At 38.9% G+C, this 20201-nt stretch overlaps 1 protein-coding gene across 3 annotated transcripts; it reads right to left on the bottom strand.

Annotated features, from left to right (window-relative positions):
* Positions 1-1700: 1700 nt before the first annotated feature.
* pbrm1l (polybromo 1, like) lies at positions 1701-19473 on the bottom strand. Of its 3 annotated transcripts, none has more exons than XM_017480031.3 (30): positions 19363-19473; positions 18504-18649; positions 16602-16699; positions 16303-16450; positions 15526-15678; positions 15264-15380; positions 15090-15158; positions 14886-14984; positions 14678-14763; positions 14224-14315; positions 13814-14030; positions 13353-13494; positions 11205-11290; positions 10827-11106; positions 10504-10609; positions 9650-10313; positions 8898-9109; positions 7134-7319; positions 6544-6701; positions 6139-6393; positions 5886-6031; positions 5638-5795; positions 5262-5445; positions 4913-5120; positions 4534-4735; positions 4220-4393; positions 3620-3784; positions 2875-2942; positions 2575-2788; positions 1701-2487 (listed from the first exon to the last, which is right to left on the bottom strand). In XM_017480031.3, the coding sequence occupies exons 2-30, from the start codon at positions 18636-18638 to the stop codon at positions 2324-2326; spliced, it is 4986 nt and encodes a 1661-aa protein (XP_017335520.1). In that variant the 5' UTR covers positions 18639-18649; positions 19363-19473; the 3' UTR covers positions 1701-2323. The 3 variants fall into 3 exon arrangements, with proteins under 3 accessions (XP_017335520.1, XP_017335518.1, XP_017335519.1); XM_017480029.3 differs by having other exon boundaries at positions 4304-4393; XM_017480030.3 differs by lacking the exon at positions 3620-3784 and having other exon boundaries at positions 4304-4393.
* Between the last annotated feature and the right edge of the window lie 728 nt (positions 19474-20201).

Here is a 20201-nt window from a genome sequence, read left to right as displayed (position 1 = left end):
TTTTTGCAAAGTGTATTTTTATTGGAATAATAAAATTTATTTTAAACTAGGTACACACAGGACCTTAAGGACAAAAATGTCCCCATTGAAACCCCAAAACGGCAAAAGCAGTACTAAGAGAAAATAAAACAAAAACCAAAATGTCTTCTAGATTCTCACATGACAAAAAGTCTAGTCCATTTGCAACAACTCGTTCAATTATATTAAGCATTTTAATATATGTAATATATTACAATACATTGTATATCCTTGGAAAAATATGTACCTCATCAGTGATTGAAAAAGTCTTAACCTTTGTGCATCCTTATGGACATTTATTATTATTATTATTATTATTATTATTATTATTTTGTCTGTTAATGCAAACAGCATAAATTATTGCAAATGTGTGTATTGTTTTTGGTAATCATTCTATTTTATACTAGGTACACAAAATACTCACACTCAGGACCTTAAGGACAAAAATGTCCCCATTGAAACCCATTCAAACGGCAATTTTTAATCCCTGTGACATTTAAGCATAAAATCATGCATTCTGTGTTAATAGGCTTTTATTTTGTTGACAAAGTTTCGAAACATTGAATTTTTAATAAAATGTCTTAAATGTGTACTATTTTCTCAGTTTGAGCCTATAGGGGAAAGGTACACTTTTGCTTTTTTTCTGATTCTGCTGTATTATAGAGCACTGCAGACCGACTGAATAAATGATGCAGCTATAATTGTGTGGGTGTTTGTATGGATTTCAGAGTTGTGGTTTCTATGTGTGTACTGAAAAGTTTGTGTTAAAAGTTTGAAAGAAAGAAATTATATTGTACTGGAAATCACAAATTCCACCCCCTGTATATGAGGCAAAGAAGGTTACTGAGCTTTGAAGAGTTTTGCATTATGTAAAGAAACCAGCATTTAAAGGGTTAAAATTCTAAAAATGAGTGAATGTTTGGTCATTATGATCAGAACTGATGCTGGTTAAAAAAAATAAAATAAAATAAAATAAAAAAATTGTGGTAGTTTTTTTTTTTCTTTGTTGTTGTTTTTTAAATCTGACACTGCATAAAAATATGAACATCATTCATTTTGATGCAATCATTGACATATCAAAGACTGTAATAATCAATGAAAAAAAATTCTGCTTAGCATTTAGTATATGGAAAATAATGACTATTTTTCATTTTTTCCCATTAAAAAAACAACAGAAGCAGCAGCAACAAAAAAAAACAAAAACGTGTGGCATTATGTAAACAAACCAGAATTTAAAGGGTTACAATTCTGAAAATGAATGTTGGGTAATTATGATAAGAACTGATGCTGGTTAAAAATAATAATAAAATTAAATTTTAAAAAGTGGAAAGAAATTGATATATTTTTTTTTTAGTTTTTGGACATGAACATTTTTGTCCTCTATGGACCTGTGTAACTTTTTTTTAATTGAAGCACAAGAGTTAAATCCTTAAACCTCAAACCTTTCGACACCAGGGAGCACTTAAACTGTTTAAGCCTCTTTAAAATCAAATTCACAAACCTCCTCTGAACATGATCAAACTATTCAAATAATAGGCTTATTATTTGAAGGTGTATAATAATATTTTGGCGATTTAGTAAATGTCTTTTTTTCCCCTGACATTAGATTAGCCCTGCAACAAAATTCATAGCACATTATTCATATTTAGCACTTCAAGTTGACTAAAATCAAATCCACAATGTATCTTTTGAATGTCAACATTTATGGAATAATAATCAAAACACAAATACAAAGTAACACTTATATATAATTTTACCAAACAAAATGCAAAAATATTAAATTGTCAATAAAATGAAGATAAATCAAGCTTATTTTGACACATTAAAAAATATTGGTAACATACAACTGTGTGTTACAGTTTGTCCACCTGATGTAATTTTGTACCATAAATAAGACTTAAAAGTGGTTAAAACAGGATACAATTCTCCATTAAATCAGTGTTGGAGGTGATTCCTCTATACATCCATTCAACTGGGAAAATTGTAACATAAAATCATGTGGTTAATTAAGCTCTTCTGCATAACCATATTTCATCTAAACAGTTCTAAAACTTCAAACGGCCATCATGTACATGATCATCCATCATATCAGTAGTTATAAATTAGCTAATGCATTTGTGATAATTCCAGTGCATCAATAAGAAACCATGTAAATGACTAAAATCTTATTTATACAAAAAGCTGACATTATTATTGCCGTGGAACATACTGAACAAATCAGCTGCTTTACACTGATATTAGATTTGGCTGAAATATCATCTTGCATAAATAGGGGTCCTGAGCGTCAGGGTTTAAACTGTAAAGGTTAAAGGTTGTAAGCTTGTCGGATGCTGAGTGTGTCTCTCATCATTAAGTCTCTAAGTCGCCACAATGCATCAACCATTGTGGTGTGAGCCCCTTTGCTCTTCAGCCAATGAGAAGGAAGACGACTCTCCTGCTCTCTACTCAGGCGAGAGTCTTTCCTTCCAGCTATAAAAAAAAAAAAAATTAAAAAAGGAAATGTGTTAGAAAACAGAATAACCATTTTGGAAACAAAGCTTTTTCCACCAATCTCACCCTTAAGGCTCTGGTCCCATTTGCTGACAGTGGGGCAATCTGCACTGAGTCCTTCTATGTATTTCAGATAGGCTTCTGAATGCAAGAGGCGCTGCGGCCTGGGAGGAGGCGCTATGAACATGGGTGCGCCTTGTGGTTGGTTGGCATTCTGACCCAGCTGACCCTGGCCTGGGTATGGAGGTGGAGCCACCTGCCCGGGTCCATATACACCCATCTAAAGAGGAAACGCCATTAGGACTAGAGCTCACAACAAAGCTTGGATCAGAAGTAGAGCTGAATATAAACAAACATGATTTTCACCTGAAGCCCATAAGGGTTTCCTGGACCAGGACTTCCAGCTATACCATTAATACCAGGTCCCATTCCACCTGTAGAGAAGGAAACATAATCCTAAATAATGGAAACATGTAGCTGAGTAGTAGGGGGGCTCATCATGTAAACAACTTTTAATAGCTTTCAAGGATTTTAACTACACCGTAAATGTGCTGAATAAAGAAGTACGCGATGTATATTTTATAATAGCTGTGGTGCATTAGTTGTCATTATTCTTTGGAAGTATAGCATCTGAATAAGTACTGTTTAATAAACTCTTAACCTAGTCTTAATACTCAGTGATTGATCATTGTGATTCAAATTCAAATGACACATACAAGAGCAAAGGTTTCATAACAAATGCAATCAAGTTGAAATAAAAAATTATGGTGTAACAGTCGCCATATGGAAAACCAGCAGCCATCTGTGCAAGAGTACCTAGCCTTCCTATTTTCTCACCGTAAAAAGATCATTGCCATCAGTAGTGAGATTTTTCAGTAGTGTCTCAATTTAAAACTCTGAACTTAGTGGTAAACGCAAGTTAAATTAAAGTGACATTCAACACACAACAAATAGTAGAAAAAGCTAGTCTTAACTCCACATGGAACTACCATTACATGTCATCACTACCACACCACCCACAAAATGAAATTAACTGCAGATGTGACTATTGTGCAGGTAATATTTGTCTCTGACTGGCTGGTGAAGTTGCACACTCGTGGATGCTTCTTACCAGGATGGGGCATACCAGGGTACCCAGCCATGCCTGATGCAAAGTAGTGCTGAGGTGGCAACGCGGTCACCCCCATGGGGTGAGGGGGTGTGCCACCCATACCCATCATGCCATCAGGAGGACCCTGCATAGGCATGAAGGGTGGGCCATAATTTCCCATCATGCCTTGGGTGAAAAGGGAGAAACAACACAAAAGAATCCATGCATCTGTGACATGCAAATGTGTGTGGTCATGCACTACAAAATAAAAGACACTTTCTAGAATTTCTAGAGGAGCAAGTTAGACAGAGTAAAAGTGTCAATGAAGTTATGAATTAAGACAGCAGTGCTACTTCCATATGTGGAGGTTAATAAAAATAGTAATCATGCAAATAAAACAAAACAAGCATTATCTATTACACACACAACCCTGAAGCTACAGTTGGGAATATGAATAAAATCATATGGGGCCCTGTGATGGGTAAGCGTACAATGATTGGTGACTGATGAGAACGTCTTATGGTATGGATGGGGTCAAGAAGTGATGGAAGTTTTGGAGGGTGCCCGGATGCTGCATCTTCATTGTCTCGGGGAGTCGGTATAAGGGGGATTTGGCGTTACCTGGCATAGGTGGCATGGCTTGGTTTAGCATCCCAATAGAGCTTGGGGGAGGCACTACCCCCATCAGAGACCCGACTGGGGTACCTGCTCTCGGAGAAGCTGCTGCCTGCTGCTGCTGCTGTTCCTGGAGGGACCTCTCTCGTTCCTGCCGTTCTACCAGTTTAGCTGCCCGCTCTGAAAAGACAGCATTATATACACATTATTAAGACTTGAACTGATTAGGCAAGTAATCTTTGGTCCCCATCAGGGAGTCACCACATAAGTCAGTAAAGACGAAATGGGTTAAAATGCGACATAATTTCATGTGAATTTACCTTCATACTCTGATTTCTTAGTAGATTCCAGGTTCCTCCACTCCGTACCCACAAGACGACTTAGCTCTCCAAAGGAGAAATCTGGGTGTCGAGCCTTGATGACAGCGCGCATCTCGCTGCTAAACAGAATGTAGCCACTCATGTTGATCTTGCGCTTGGCTCCTTCTTTCTTGGATAGACCTTTCATCGTCTTTGGTGTAGACTATGTAGAATAAACCACAGACATTGTGCAATAATCATAATCCTGTTTGAATGGTTCATCAACATCATCAATCTTCGGCTGGAACACATGCTATATTTAGGTGTGGACACAGTTAATGCCATGACAGTTGTGTTTATGTGAAGGTTTCGTGTGTATACATCTTTATGAGGGTGAGACCTGTAGTGGTATGTTAGGAAGGTCCGTATCACTAGTCAGTGAAACCTGATGCTGGGGCATGGAGGGTGTTGCTGGTGCTTCGTCATCCTCATCCTCCATCTCATCTAGATCTTCATCCAGGTCCTCAATATCTGCAAATTTGGCCTCTAGCTCTTCAATCTTTTTATCCAGCAGGGGAGATGGTTCCTTGGAAGGCACAAGCGGCTTTCTATAAACGGAAGAAAGGTTAGCCTCCACTCCGCCTATATCCACTTAAATATTTAAATACTGGACCAAAGCCAAGAAAAGAAATGTGCATTAGCTTTTTCACTGTACAGACTGCAAAGTATAAACTGTAATATTAAAGTACCTGAAGTAGTAGATCTCATCGTCCACCACTTTCGCTGAAAGGGAAAATCGTTTAAGGCCCTTAAATTTTTTCATCTGCTTCTCTGCCTCAATGTAGCGGCTCTCACACAGGTGTACGTTCTCCTCTGCAAACTCAGTGGGCCTACAGGAAATAAAGTCCTTAAAGGAGGAGACAACACACTTTCCTATGGAGAGAGAAGAAAGAATAACAAAGAAAGAATTGTAAAATCCTAGAGAACAAAACCTAACAAAATTAAACATTTTCTAAATATTTAAATAGCCTTATCAGCGTTATTCACATACGTACAGAACTAAAGCTACATTATATTACAGATAACTGGTCATAGCAGGTCACACAGCAGAAGGAAGGCTTGTACCTATAATGCACATCATGGGGGAGGTCTCCTCCACGTTGCTCAGGAACACTTCACGCTGGTAGAACATCTTGGTGGGCTCATGTTCTGTCTCCTCAGGGTGGATGAATATCGGCCCAAAGAAGAAAGCAACTCCATCCTGCTCCCACATCTTCTCAATCCTGCTCATAACCACGAAAACAAAACTTATTTTATAGCAGGGACATTCATGACATCGGAAGGTAAGAGGAAAAATGTTATAATTCGCTTGCCTGCCAATTCGTGGCTGTATCAATCCATGAGATCGAATGTAGACACAATCACCCACTTTCAGCCACATGTTATTGTAGCATAGCTGTTCGTAGTACTGACATCCAGGTTCACTATTGGCCACCTCTACAGGAACAGCCTCTCTCTCCTGTAAGTAGCAAGAATGAAAATTATAAGTGACGACAGACTTGAAAAATCCGAATGTATTTTTTCCCCCAATCTGACATGAAGCTGTCAATTTATAAAGATGCATACTTTCTCAATAAAGCTACCATGATCATCAGCAGTGTCTGCCATCATCTTATCCTGGTCACAATTTGCAGCACTGACGAACATGGACACAACTCTGACGACAGGTAATGGCACATCACGAGGGATTAATTTCACAGAGCTTGGTGGGATGGTCCACATTTTGATCTTCTTGAAGGCCTTGGTCCGGGTCGTGTAACGAGACTCGCAAACAAAGACATCCTCGGGCTTGAGGCCCTCGGGCTGAAGTTTGAAGTAATCCTGGAAAAAAGTATAATCTTTTAGGGAATACCAGTAGAAATTTTAATATGTATCATGTATCTATATGAACCACAAACCAATTACTAGTGAAAATGTATATTATTTTTCTCAAGGTTAAGGAAAGGGAAGGGTAGGTTTTGCTCCATTTACCTTTACAAATATGACCATGCATTTCCCCAGTATCTTACTGACTGGAACTTTGTTGTAGTAGTCACTCTTGAACACTTCCTTTTCCAGGAACTTGCGTGTAGCTAGGTGGAAGGTTTCACCTGGTCGGTAAAACCAACAGCCGTACAGCCACTGCTCACCTGCATCAAACAACCAGAAATAAGCTGGATTTAACACATTTTGATGTATATTAATACGATTAAATTACTATTTTGCATTAGGATTCATTTTGTTTATTTAAGTTGGACAGTGTTTTTATTCAGACTTTCACTTCACATTTAATTAGCTTGTTTTGACCTCAATAGTACCAAATGTTTGCTTACAAGTTTGCCTGTAACCATTTTGAGCTGCAGCTAATAAGCATAAACAAAGTCATGCCATTAGTCTGCACAGAATTTAAGAGGGTTTTGGATAGCAAGGAATAATTTGAGGTCATCGATGATGCATTCTGGAAGTTCAGTTATTGTCCGTTATAGCAAGTGCTTTCGGAAATAAAGAATTAATAAGACCTAACTTTGTTAAATATGATTTTGCCTGAAAAAAAATAAGACGAAAAGAAAAAGCTTGCTCACCAGCCTCATCCTTCCACAGTTTCTCAATTCTTACAATGTGGGGCTGCAGGTTGGCTTCAGATGGTTGCACATACACAAAATCTCCTACACTGTAGATGCTGTTCTCAAAGCTGCAGTCTTGACTAAAGGTTTTCTGAAGACCTGAAGACCACTGTCCCTCTGTACCACCCTCTGTCTTTTCCTCCTCTGGAACAACAATCACTCATTAGATAGATGGATAGATACTTTATTGATCCCAAAGGGGAAATTCAAGGTCCCAGTAGCTCAAGACATTACACACAATACAACATACAATAAAGTATAAGCAGGATGCTAAAAGAATAACTAATAAAAAACAGTAAAATATACCAAATCAAGGATCCACAGACTGGGATATAGAGGTAGGGGTTGCACATGTGGGCTAATATAGTCCATAAACAGTGTAAACAGTCACACAGTGAACCAGTACACAACATTGTTGTAAGAGGTCATGGAAGTGTATGAGAATATATGAAAAGGTGAAGAGGCACATAGACTTTGCAGAGAAGTCTCTCTCACCTCTTCCTTTAAGTGAAGCATTGAAGAGTTGTATAGTCCTAGGGACAAAAGACTTCCTCAGCCTGTCAGCTGTACATGGCAGTGAGCGTAGCCTCCAACTGCCATGTACAACTGACAGGCCGAGGAATTCTCTTGTCACTAGGGCTATACAACTCTTCAATGCTTCACTTAAAGGAAGAGTTGAGATAGACTTCTCTGCATAGTCGATCTGCCTCTTCACCTTTATAATATACCTATGCAGTATATACATATATAATACATATATAACACATACACACATATATATATATATATATATATATATATATATATATATATATATATATATACACACACACACATATACATACATATATATATATATATATATATATATATATATATATATATATATATATATATATATATATATATATATATATATATGCAGTATAATATACCTATTCCGCCTATACCTTTATAATACACAAGCTTCCTGGAGATAAGGTGTCAATGTGCCCTTAAAATATTCATTGATATTACCAATAATAATAACCCTGTTGTAGACAGATACACTAAATGGCCAAAAGTATGTGGACACCTGACCATCACACCCACATGGGGTCATCCCCAAACTGTTGCCAAATGTTGAAAGCACATAATTTCATTTCACTGAAACTAAAGGATCAATGCCCCTGTGCACAAAGTGAGCGCCATGAAGACATGGTTTGCCAAGGCTGGCATGGAAGAACTCAAGTGGCCTGCACAAAGCCCTGACCTCAACCCCACTGAATTCCCCCCAGATGAACTGTAATGTTGACAGTGCACCAGAGCTCCTCGCCAGACATCAGTGCCTAACATCACTAATGCTTTTGTGGCTGAATGTTCAAATACCCACAGCCACACTCCAAAATCTAGAGGAAAGCCTTCCCAGAATAGTGGAGATTATTATAATAACAGCAAAGAGAGATTAAATCTGAAATGGCATGTTCAAAAAGCACATATAGGTTTGAGCACGTGTCCACATACTTTTGGCCATAGTGTATTTTGAAACTAAGACGACATTGAAGAAATGCATAGGTTCTACCATTTTTAAAATATATTTATTTACAACAATTAAATAAACTACACGAACTGTATATTTAAAATAATTAAATAGTTTGCACTACAAGTGGACTACAACTTCATGATTACTATTATAATGTATTAGCCTACACCGTGAGGAAACGTGATCAAAGACCAACATGCCTTTCTTGTCTTCCTCAACTTTGAGTCGATCTTCCTCCATTTCCAGAGGCAGTTTTTCTCTCTTCTCCTGCTCCACATCTACATGCAGATGTCTGGATGTATAGCTCAGTGCTGGGGAGAGTAGGATCTCGCCATTCTTGCATAGCTCATCTCGGATCTTCACAAAGAACTGCTGTAGCTCAACCGAGTCCTCAAATATCTCAGAATCTGTTCTGTATGCACAGTAGTTAATTTCGTTAGTGTACTTTACTAATCTAAAAAAGTTCAGAGAAAGCGCCTGTGGCCTTACTCTCTTACCAATTCTTCAATGTTAATATTGTGCTTGAGAACTGGATTAAACCTTTGGTCTTTATCTTTTTGTTAAAAAAAGTTTAACAGTCCCCAAGAAACATTTTTAAATATTTTCAAAAATATTTGTAGAAAGTCACTGGCATTACATAGATCCAATTTATTCTCCAATTTCCCCATCCAATTTATCTTGAGAATGAGAGTGTTTAAAAAGTGTTTACAAATTAATTATCTTCATCAATATGAAACAAAACAGTGATTGTTAGTCACAGTCATATTCATGCTACCTTTTATTTGCACAACAACCTACAGTCATGATGATATATAAGCATGTACAGGGGTCTAGTGCCTAACTGAGACAATGATCCAAACATTGTAAACATTTTCATTGTTAAAAATTAAACTCAAAGATGAAACCAAATGAGAAGTGAACGGTAAAGGACGGCTAAAGTGTTGCTACTAACCTGTTGAGGCGTCTGGCTTTCTCCAGCACCTCAAAGAAATGCTCCTGAAACACATCCAGCCTCCGATAGCGTCCACGCTCTACGTTGTTGCGGATCATCTCCAAGTTAAGAGGTGGTTCCTCCGAGTTGGCAGGATCCACAGCAGGCACCTCTGCGAGCGAGTCACTGTAGCAGCGGCCCTCGTCGTCTTGATGGCCCATCACCGACACAAATAGATTCCGAATAAGCTCACAAACCAGCGGCGCTACAGCCACCTGAGCTCCCACTCTTTCCTCTCCATCCTCTTCCTCCTTCTCCAAGTTGCGGCGTGTGTCAAGGAAGGCCCTGTGGAGCAGCAGTGCATCGCGGTAGATGAGCGACTCAGGCTCGTTGTATGTACAGGCATTGTTGAACATAAGGATGAAATCCTCAGCCATGGAATCTATGTCCTGGTAGCGGCCCTGCACCATGTAGCTGCGCAGACGCTCCATGTCAATAGGCCGCTTGATGGCGGCGTAGTAATCAGGCAGCTCAGAGCGCGATGGCAGCCGCAGAAACACCGTGCTCAGGCGCCGCCCACGACTGTCTGTAAAACTGCGAACAGCTTCGTAGAGCTCGCTCAGTTTCTGCTGCAGGGATGATTGAGAACGAGACTTCTTGGGAGATGCAGCACCCCCACTCCTTCCTGGATTTGTACAGATGATAAAAATAATAATAATAATAATAATAATAATAATAATAATAATAATAATGTTAGTAATAATAAGAAGAAACAAAGTTCCTTCATCAACTGAGATTTTTAACTGTATAATCAAAACATGCCCGAAACATTTGTTTTTTTTTGGGGGGGCTGGCGGGGGGTTTACATAACGCACGTAGTTTGAGTTTGGGTGAGCCAACATCATCATCCCCAGGTAAAGGTCCAAGTTCCTTCTGCTTTTCCTTTGCAATCTTTTCCAGAATGTCTGCATCATTGAAAACCTGCACACAACAGTAAAAAGTAAATAAATACCCATTACCTTGTATTGAACTGTAATGTTACATGAACAGAGCAAATAGATCATACTTTACAATACAGTGGTAATAAAAAACGTTAATATTATATGTTTTATACGAAAACATACATAGTGTAACAAATGTCCATATCTTCCATCCAGGTTCAGATTTCAAACGAATCAGTTTCTCAATTTTGACCTACCTGAGAGCCTTCCTCGTTGTAGTGGCGAGCGTTGCGGAACATGAGCTTCATATCATTCATGAGGGCCTCCTCGCTGACATAGCGTTCAGCGCGGATATTGCTCTCAATGGTGCGCAGGTCCATGGGCTCCAAGATAACCTGGTAGTAATCAGGGTAGTCCTTTTTTGATGGCTTCACCATGAAGAGGTCACAGAGGCGCCGACCTGTACCTGCCTCTCGTGCCTCTGTCACTGCTGCAAACAATGCCTTCATCCTGTTTTTCTTGGTGTTCTTCTTATGGCTATGATGTTGGAAAATTTATTATTGGACAGAAAAAAAGCAACATTAACATTATTTGAATGACAAAAATGCATGTTGTTGGCTCAAAATGGAACTGACCTTTTTCTCTTACTGCTTCCTGTGTCAGGGGTCATGGTGGAAAGCAAACTTTCTCCCTCATCATCTCGAAGTTCTCTCATTTTTAGCTGGAAAGGACATTAGCTCATTTTTACAGCAATAAACTATAATTCAAGTTGAATAACATGCACATTGCACGAAACCATACTGAATCATGAACATGGTTTATATTAGGGGTGGCAAACTCATTTTAGGTAATGGGTCACATTGCATTTCATCTAATATTAAGTGTGCTATCCAAAATAAAGCAGTCGGTTTAGCAGCCCAGTTACACATCAACTCTTAAACGTGTTCATTTATCAACAATTTTATACACATACAGATAGATAAATAGATGGATATATAAAACCTGGAACTGAATTGAACTTAATTAGGATTATATGACTTTTTTGCTTTCAAATGAAGTAGTGTTCTCCACTAATATTGGCACCCTTGGTAAATACGAGCAAAGAAGGCTGTGAAAAATGGTTTAGATTTTTTGGTAAAAGAATTCACAAAAATACTCTGCTCTCATTGATATCAAACATTTGCAAACAAAAGCTTTATCTTCATTAAATATAGGTGTGCAACAATTATTGGCACCCTCTTAGTCCATACTTTGTGCTACCTCCCTTTGCCAAGATAACAGCTCGGAGTCTTCTCCTATAATGCCTGATGAAGTTGGAAAATACATGACAAGGGATCCAAGAGCATTCCTCCATACAGAATGTTTCCAGATCCTTCAAATTTCGAGGTTCACGCTGGTGGACTCCGTTCTTCAGTTCACCCCACAGATTTTCTATGGGTTTCAAGTAAGGAGACTGGGATGTCCATGGCAGGACCTTAATTTTGTGGTCAGTAAACCATTTTTGTGTTGATTTTGATGTATGTTTTGGACCATTGTCCTGCTGGAAGCTCCAACCACGGCCCATTTTAAGCTTTCTGGCAGAGGCAGTCAGGTTTTCATTTAATATCTGTTGATATTTGAGTCCATGATGCCGTGTATCCCAACAAAATGTCCAAGTCCTCTGGCAGAAAAACCGCCTCAAAACATTAAAGAGCCACCACCATATTTAACAGTGGGCATGAGGTACTTTTCCATATCACTACCTCTGTGTGTGCACCAAAACCACCTCTGGTGTTTACTGCCAAAAAGCTCTATTTTGGTTTCATCTGACCATAGAACCCGATCCCATTTGAAGTTCCAGTAGTGTCTGGCAAACTGAAGACGCTTGAGTTTGTTTTTGGATGAGAGTAGAGGCTTTTTTCTTGAAACCCTTCCAAACAACTTGTGGTGATGTCGGTGACTTCAGATTGTAGTTTTTGAGACTTTCTGTCCCCAAGACGCAACTAACTTCTGCAATTCTCCAGCTGTGATACTTGGAGATTTTTTGGCCACTCAAACCATCCTCTTTACATTGCATTGATTCACAACATTTCCAGTTGACTGGAACTTCTTAATTATTTCTCTGATGGTGGAAATGTGCATTTTCAATGCTTGTGCTATTTTCTTATAGCCACTTATCATTTTGTGAAGCTCAACAACCTTTTGCCGTACATCACAACTATATTCCTTGGTCTTACCCATTGTTATGAGCAACTAAGGAAATTTGTCCTATGCGTTACCTTATATTTATACCCCTGTGAAACAGTAAGTCATGGTTGAACAATTTCCTGTTCCTAGTCACCCAGGTGTACTAAAAAAAAAAAGGAAGAGATCAATGGGAATAGACTTCAAATATATTTCCCATATTAATTCACAGGTGTGCAAAAATTATTGGAACCCCTATATTTAACAACTTTTTTTTTTTTTTTGATAAAACTGTGTTGTGTTTGCAATTGATTGATATCCATAACAGCAGAGTATTTTTGTGTTTTTTTTTTAAGATCAAAATTTTTCACAGCCCCCCACCCCCACCATTTACCAAGGGTGCCAATATTAGTGGAGGGTACTGTACATATCATTAGCACATCACATATTATACAGAGTTTCTAAATTCATTAGGTGGGCTGGATTAAAACCTTCATTGGGGTGATTCCAGAGTACAAGCTGCATGTTTGACACGTGTGGTCTATATATAATAACAACAGATTATGCTTTATATATAAACAACTTTTCTCCATCCAGCTGAAAAGAAGAAATATATTTACCTGCATTATTTGCTGTAATTTTTGAGCACGCTTGTAAATGGCAGAATTAGGGACATTGTAGCGTCTAGCATTGTCAAACATAGTATTAAGGTCTGATTCCACCTGTTCGACTCCTTCATACTCCCCGTTCCGCATTTTTTCTCTGTGAAAAACAGTTTAAACATTTGCCATGTTAAAACACTATATAAAACATAGCTTATAAAAGGATATTTCAGCCAAAAAACCAGAATACCAGCTAGAGACCAAAATACTGATGATTTCCATGATTAGACTTGCTACATCAATGCTACATGATGTTTGGCAGCACCAACACAAGTCAGTAACTCCCAAAAAATGTAGATACAGTGATCTATTTATGCTTTTGACTGTAATGTCACTTTAATTAAACTTATAAATGAGTATAAATAAAAAGTAGGTTAATATAAATTGAAGGTATATTGTTTGAAATCATGTGCTAGTACCTAATTTGCTGGAGAGAAATGGGGTATTTGATCTGATGGTAGTAATCAGGGTACTCTCTGCGTGAAGGTAGCTGGAGGAACGGCTCAGCGAGGAGCTGACCCTGAGTGTTACGGCCCCCTCTGACAGCTTGGTACAACTGGAAGATCGGATCACTGGTAGCTAGTCGAGTATGCCCACTTTCAGACTCCATCTCCCCAGCGTCATACCGCACAGAGCCTGTAGTAACAGACGCAAAGACAATAAGAAATTCCATTAATAAGCTTAAAGCTTTGATTGAAGACATGAATCACAACTACATACAGATGGCCAGTAGGAAAGGGGAAAAAAATATATGAACGCATATAAGAAAAATCCAACTCTTTAATAAGTCCTTGTATTATGCTGAGACTTGGGCAGGATGATGGAATACCTGAGAGAATGGAGTCTTCATCACTCTCTGAGCCAGGCTGCAGAGACACGGTAATAGCAGGGAGACGATCACCCTGAGCAGACCTCCGATTCCTGCCACAGAACATGCAGACGTCAAAGATAAACTACAAGCTCAGTACATTTACTCATCTTCAGTGACTGCTGGTTATCCTTGTTACGGTCAAGTTGCATCAGGAAAACACTTAGAACACGATGGGAATGTACCTTGAATCACTAGGCACAATACACACACACGGGCAATTTAGAGTCCCCAATCCACCTACTAGCATGTTTTTGTACATGAGGGGAGGAAATCTGAGAACCCAGAGGATGTCTACCTTGGAATGAGAAGAACATGCAAAACTCCACACAGTTTCACAGGGACAGTTACCCGAGCTCAGGATCAAACCACAAAGCTCAATGAATCAAGATAAAAACCTGCACGATGAAGATACCTGATGCGGAGGCTGGATTTTGTTGGTTCTGCTTGTTCAAGTTCAGTCCTCCTCTGCAAAAATACCTTCTTGATTGTGTTTGCATCCTTCAAACAACAGAAGAGGAAGGGTTACCCCAAAGATTAAAGGTAAACCAAGACTGCATTGTCCTGTTTGAGGCAGGTCATTAAACCGGACATGTATACTACAGAATGTGGACAGAAATTACCTTATAAACTTGTGATCCAGGTTCATTGTAGGCTTTGGCATTTTTGGCCAAAAGATCAATGTCCTTGGACATGGCACTGATGGATTTGTAATGTCCCATCTGTCATGAAACAATAACATGCTATACCTGTTGTACTTTTTTTTTTGTCAAGCTTAGTTTGAAATCCATTAACTGTAATGATTAGTGATAATGGGATACACACACCTGTATCCTCTGAGCTATGGTTCGCAAATCTATTGGCTCTTTGATTATGGCATAGTAGTCTGGGTATTGCTGCATATAGACAGAAGAAAAACATACACAATGGTTAACATTAAAGTTCCTACCCAACAAACAGATTGGAATCAAAGAAAAAAAGTCAAATGTAAAATGTTTTACCAGTTTAGAGGGCAGCTTCTGGAAAAGTTCACTAACTAATCTCCCTGAAGAGTCAGTATAAGACACAAGAGCCTCCAACAGCTGCTCTAGGACCCCCTTCATATAGTTAGGTGACATCTGGGCAGAAGTGAGGAGAAGTGATATGATAATGTTGTAGTCTGTCCACCATACACACATCCACAGAGCTGTTAAGACTATGAAGCACCTCATGCACACTCCTTTTTCAGTCAGAACTGGACAATGGATTATGAGGAAACTTTACCTCCTCCTCTGTGGAGACTCCTGGGTTGTCAGCATCTTCACTTTCCTCTTCTTCCTCATCATCCTCAACCTCTCCTCCCCGAAGAAGGCTATTCTTTGTGACTAGAAACAGATCCCACAACTTACAGGCAGCCCTGTACTCCGGTCTATCAGCCTGATATAAAATAAACAAATAAAAAACACACACATACACAATCAGGCCAGTTGTAAATTATCGGTAACATTAAGCAGTCCATCTAGGATTTTGCGATTGCAGAAATTAACGCAAAATCAAGCAAACTCTGCAATATTCTGAGGAACTTGCAATTTTTCTAAATTATCGTGGATTTGGGCCAAGATGTGACGTGCGTGACGTCATCACAACACACATTCAGCCAAAGCCCTCTTCGATTCACGTGCATGGACCGTGAGTACAGCTCAAGGGTCTCATTTACCAAAAAAAAACCTCCACAAATTGCATCGCAAATTTTTTTTGGGGGGGAAAAAAAGCTGTAGGAAAATCAAGCATTTTTGTCTGCAACAATCAAAAACAAATTGGACTGATACGGTCCGATTAATAGTATCCTGTTTCTTTTAGAAACTAAATAAATGTGAAACGAAAAGGAAAGATGTTTTAGTTGAAGAAACTACCGTTCCATTCATAGCCTAGATGAGCTAATGAAACTCATTTACCAAAAATAAAATCAAAATGAATTTCTAGAAGTGATTTATGAAAGAAAAAATTCAAAATTCAAAAAAAAAAAAGAAGTCACTGAAGCATAAAAATTGTGACTGTTACCGGATAGTAAGCTTTGGCATTGTTTATAAGGAGCTTAAAATCTTCAGAGAACTGCTCTGCATCTTGGTAGTCTTCTGTCCTGAGCTTCTGCTGGATCTTCATCATGTCAATGGGCTGGCTCACCACCTCGTAGTAATCCGGCTGATTCCTAAATGGCATACACAATAACTAAAAAGACTAGGCAGAGAGCAATTCAACAACTAAAATCATCTATTCAATTCTGCAAATAACATTCCTCATGCAAAATACAAAAAAAAACCCCACAGTGTAGACAAGGAGAGACGGCAGCTGACTCGTACCTTCTTTTCGGAACACGAACAAACAGCTCACAGATCTGCCTCCCTTGCTCATCTTTGTAGTCCCTGACAGTGTTGTACAATTCATTGCAAACAGCAATCTAAAAGAAAGTGAGCATGTGCTTAGTCACTGTGGTCATAAAATCAGTCTGTTGGACAGAATTCACACTAAAAAGACATTGAAAACCAGGGATGCAAACATTTAAGACAAGCTGTGTCCTTTAACCAGTGGAAAATGTATAATCTATCAATCAACTCACATTTTCACATACATGAGTGGAAAACAAATCATATATCCAGTACTTCAGGTCAGTATTAACCCCAAAACTAATACATGGTCCCAGATTGGGACATCTTATTGAGGAAAGAAAACAAAACTCTTTACACACTGAGGAAAATAATATAACCGTTTGTAACGTAAGGAAATACAGATTGGTTCAGGAAGGGCAAGGGCGTGAGACAGGGCCGTATTTTCCCCATTTCTTTTCAACCTTTCAACCATTCTTTTCTATGCTGAGATGATCATGAGGAAATTAGACCTGGACTCATCTAATATTGGAGTGATGACTGGAGGAGGAACATCAATAACTTGAGATATACCGACAATATGACTTTGCTGGCTGAAAGGGAGGAGGACCTGATAAATCTAATTTTGAAAATTAAGGAAGAAAGTGGGGGAAAAAAATAAAAATAAATAAAATGGGGCTGCACCTTTACATCAAGGAAACAAAGATCATGATGACAGCAGCTAGCAGAGAAGTGAAATTTAAAATGATTGACAAACAAATTGAATCAGTTCAGGATTTCATCTTCTGTGGATAAATTTATTTATTTATTTATTTAATTAAATCGACCGTGCTAACGAATCCACCCCCGAAATCAAACGCAGGATTCCTCTGGGCCACACTGCAGTGGCTGGCGTGAATAAGATCTGGAAAAGCAGAGATATCACTCTTACTAGAAAAGGCAGACTAGTTAGAGCCATCGTCTTTCCCTGTACAATGTATGGGTGTGAGAGGTGGATGCCACGAAAGGTCAAACGACAAAGAATCAATGCATTCGAAATGTGGTGCTGGTGTTGTTATGAATACCGTGGACAGCCAAGATAACGAACAGAGAAGTGCTGGACTGCATGAAAACCGGGAACGTCACTAGAAGCTAAAATTACTAAACTACGACTGACTTACTTTGGCCATGTCATGTGTGCAAAGTGCAACCTGAAGAAGGGGTCGACAATGAACACACTGGCTCGACAGCATCAAACCAGATACCGATATGAACATCAAACAACTGAAAGAAGCACTGCTCGACAGGATAGCACGGAGAACGTTCGCTTATAAAGTCGGTGAGAGTCGAACAGGACTGAATGGATGAATTAAATTAAATTGAATGTGAGGAAATACAAGGTGTTTTAAAATTCTCCAAACATAAGGGACTATGTTTTCCAGAACGACATCAGTTGATGTTCGTGGACGTCTGCAACACTTCCAGACTTTTTGAATTCGTTAATAAGTTTGCCAGCAGTGTAGTGTGTGACGTGTTTGCCATGTTTCCTGCTGAAGTTCATTGCAACCCTGTGACAGCTTCCCGATCCAGCCATGAGAACGATTTCAATATGTTCTTTTGTCAAAGACTATCTGAAACTATATAAACACACACTATAAACTAAGCATGAAAAAATGTGATGATGATTTGCTAAAAAAATGTTCATTTCCCCAACGTATGGGGACGTTGGTGTCACCCTGTATAGTGGCACCTCTGAAGTACTGCTCCTGCTTTAACTGAATAGTAGGTGTCGCACATTCATTCAGTGATAGTTGAGGTTGGCCAAAAAGCCAAAGCATGTTTTGTTTTTTTTAGATCATGCATCCAGCCGGCTGTCACATACAACCTGTGCAAACTCACTTGGTCAACAGCAGTGGCATTAGAAGTCCTCCTCCTCCTTTTCCAGCTACTGGCTGGAGTTGATGAAGTGGCATCGTCAAAGTCTCCACTCACACTGCTGGAGGGAGAAGCGATGCGTCGTCTCTTGGAGCCCATAGAAAAAGTACCTGGATAGATATATATTTATTTATTATTTATTTTCCACACATACAGAGCAACCCAGTTGGTACAGGAACAACTCACCTAGCATTTGTACATAAATATTCACTGCTGATTAATACAGAACAAATGATATTAAACGAATGATATAGGGGAGGGTTATCAAAACAAGCATCTCACTGGATGAATGACATTCACGTACCACGGGTAACACAGCTAGATGACGAAAATAATACTAACTGGTTTATTAGTTGGCGTTTTTTGTTGGCCGAGAATATAAACGTTGTAATGTTGACGGTTGAGGCTATTGATCAATCCCAATCTAATGAGAACACTGGCACTGACAACATTTTGTTAACGCACTAATCTGCACACTAGTTAGCCGAGACACGAGCTATTCTTCCAGACAAACAAGGACATAAAAAACATCACTAGCAATTGAAGCCTAACATCCACACGTTCGTGTTTTATTTATATGAACTCTCTTGTCTGTTGTGTTCCAACTTTGGTGTAGGGGCTCTCACGCTAGAGTCCACCAATCCTCACACTTCTACTGCCGCTGCTGTTGCTGTTGCTGTTCCTCCTCAAACAAAAGAGCGCTCTGGCTACAGTATTACTAACCTCGCGAGCTCGGCTGCTAACCACTACAACCGGAAAGTAACTTTAATTACCTTTGTGGTGAGCTCGCATTACCAAATAAACACCCAGTACTGTAACTCACCCGTATAAAATGCGTGGTTTTCTTTAAACAGTTGATAATTATGCACCAGACAATAGGACAACAGCTACAAATGTTAGCTAGCGAGCTAACGTTTAGTTTAAGCCCCGCCTCTTTTCATGAGCGGAAGTTTAATCACTTAAAAGTCTTCCCATTTGCTGGCTTCCGTCCATAGATTTTAATTTCTTTTTAAATATTAGGGTATATACGGGTATGTTCTACAAATGTAGACAGTTTGTTGCTGAAAATAATATAGACATACAGCTTTTACTGTCTCATTTTGCCTAAAACAGTACTTGAACTTAAAGCTTAAAGTGGCAATGATCTATTATTACCAGGTAGACCTATGTAAAGCAGACTATTGTAATGAATAAAATAAAACAACAACAACAACAACATTCTACTGCTATTATTTCCAGCAAGTGTAACATGTGTAAACATTTGTATTAACATAAAAACATTCAACAACTGAGACATAAACTGAACGTTTCACAGACATTGGGGGGGGGGGGGGGGGGGGGGGGGTCTTACTTTATAGACATTGCAGTTTATTGTTCTGGACACATCTGCAGTCCTCATGCCTCAGTTTATTGTTCTGGCCACATCTGCAGGTCCAGCAGGTCAATGGCAGGTTCACGCAGGTGAGCAGGAACCCTAGGTATCTTTCTTCTGGTGTTTTTCAGAGACAGTAGAAAGGTCTCTTTAGTGTCCTAAGCTATTGTAACTGTGACCTTAATTGCCTACAGCCTGTAAACTGTTAGTGTCTTAAGGACTGTTCCACAGGTGCATGTGCAGTAATTGTTTATGGTTCATTGAACAATCATGAGAAACATCGCTTAAAC

The sequence above is a fragment of the Ictalurus punctatus genome, chromosome 11 (assembly GCF_001660625.3).
Source record: "Ictalurus punctatus breed USDA103 chromosome 11, Coco_2.0, whole genome shotgun sequence".
Classification (NCBI taxonomy): Eukaryota; Metazoa; Chordata; class Actinopteri; order Siluriformes; family Ictaluridae; genus Ictalurus; species Ictalurus punctatus.
The sequence above is the reverse complement of the archived record's forward strand: the minus strand, read 5'-3'. Positions and strand labels throughout refer to the sequence as shown.

Coding starts and splice junctions, on each gene's coding strand:
- pbrm1l (XM_017480031.3), bottom strand. CDS start 18,638: ATGGGCTCCAAGAGACGACGCATCGCTTCTCCCTCCAGCAGTGTGAGT. Junction 16,700..18,503: donor ATGCCACTGCTGTTGACCAA/GTGAGTTTGCAC, acceptor ACTTTCTTTTAG/ATTGCTGTTTGCAATGAATT. Junction 4,736..4,912: donor TTCCTAACATACCACTACAG/GTCTCACCCTCA, acceptor TATTCTACATAG/TCTACACCAAAGACGATGAA.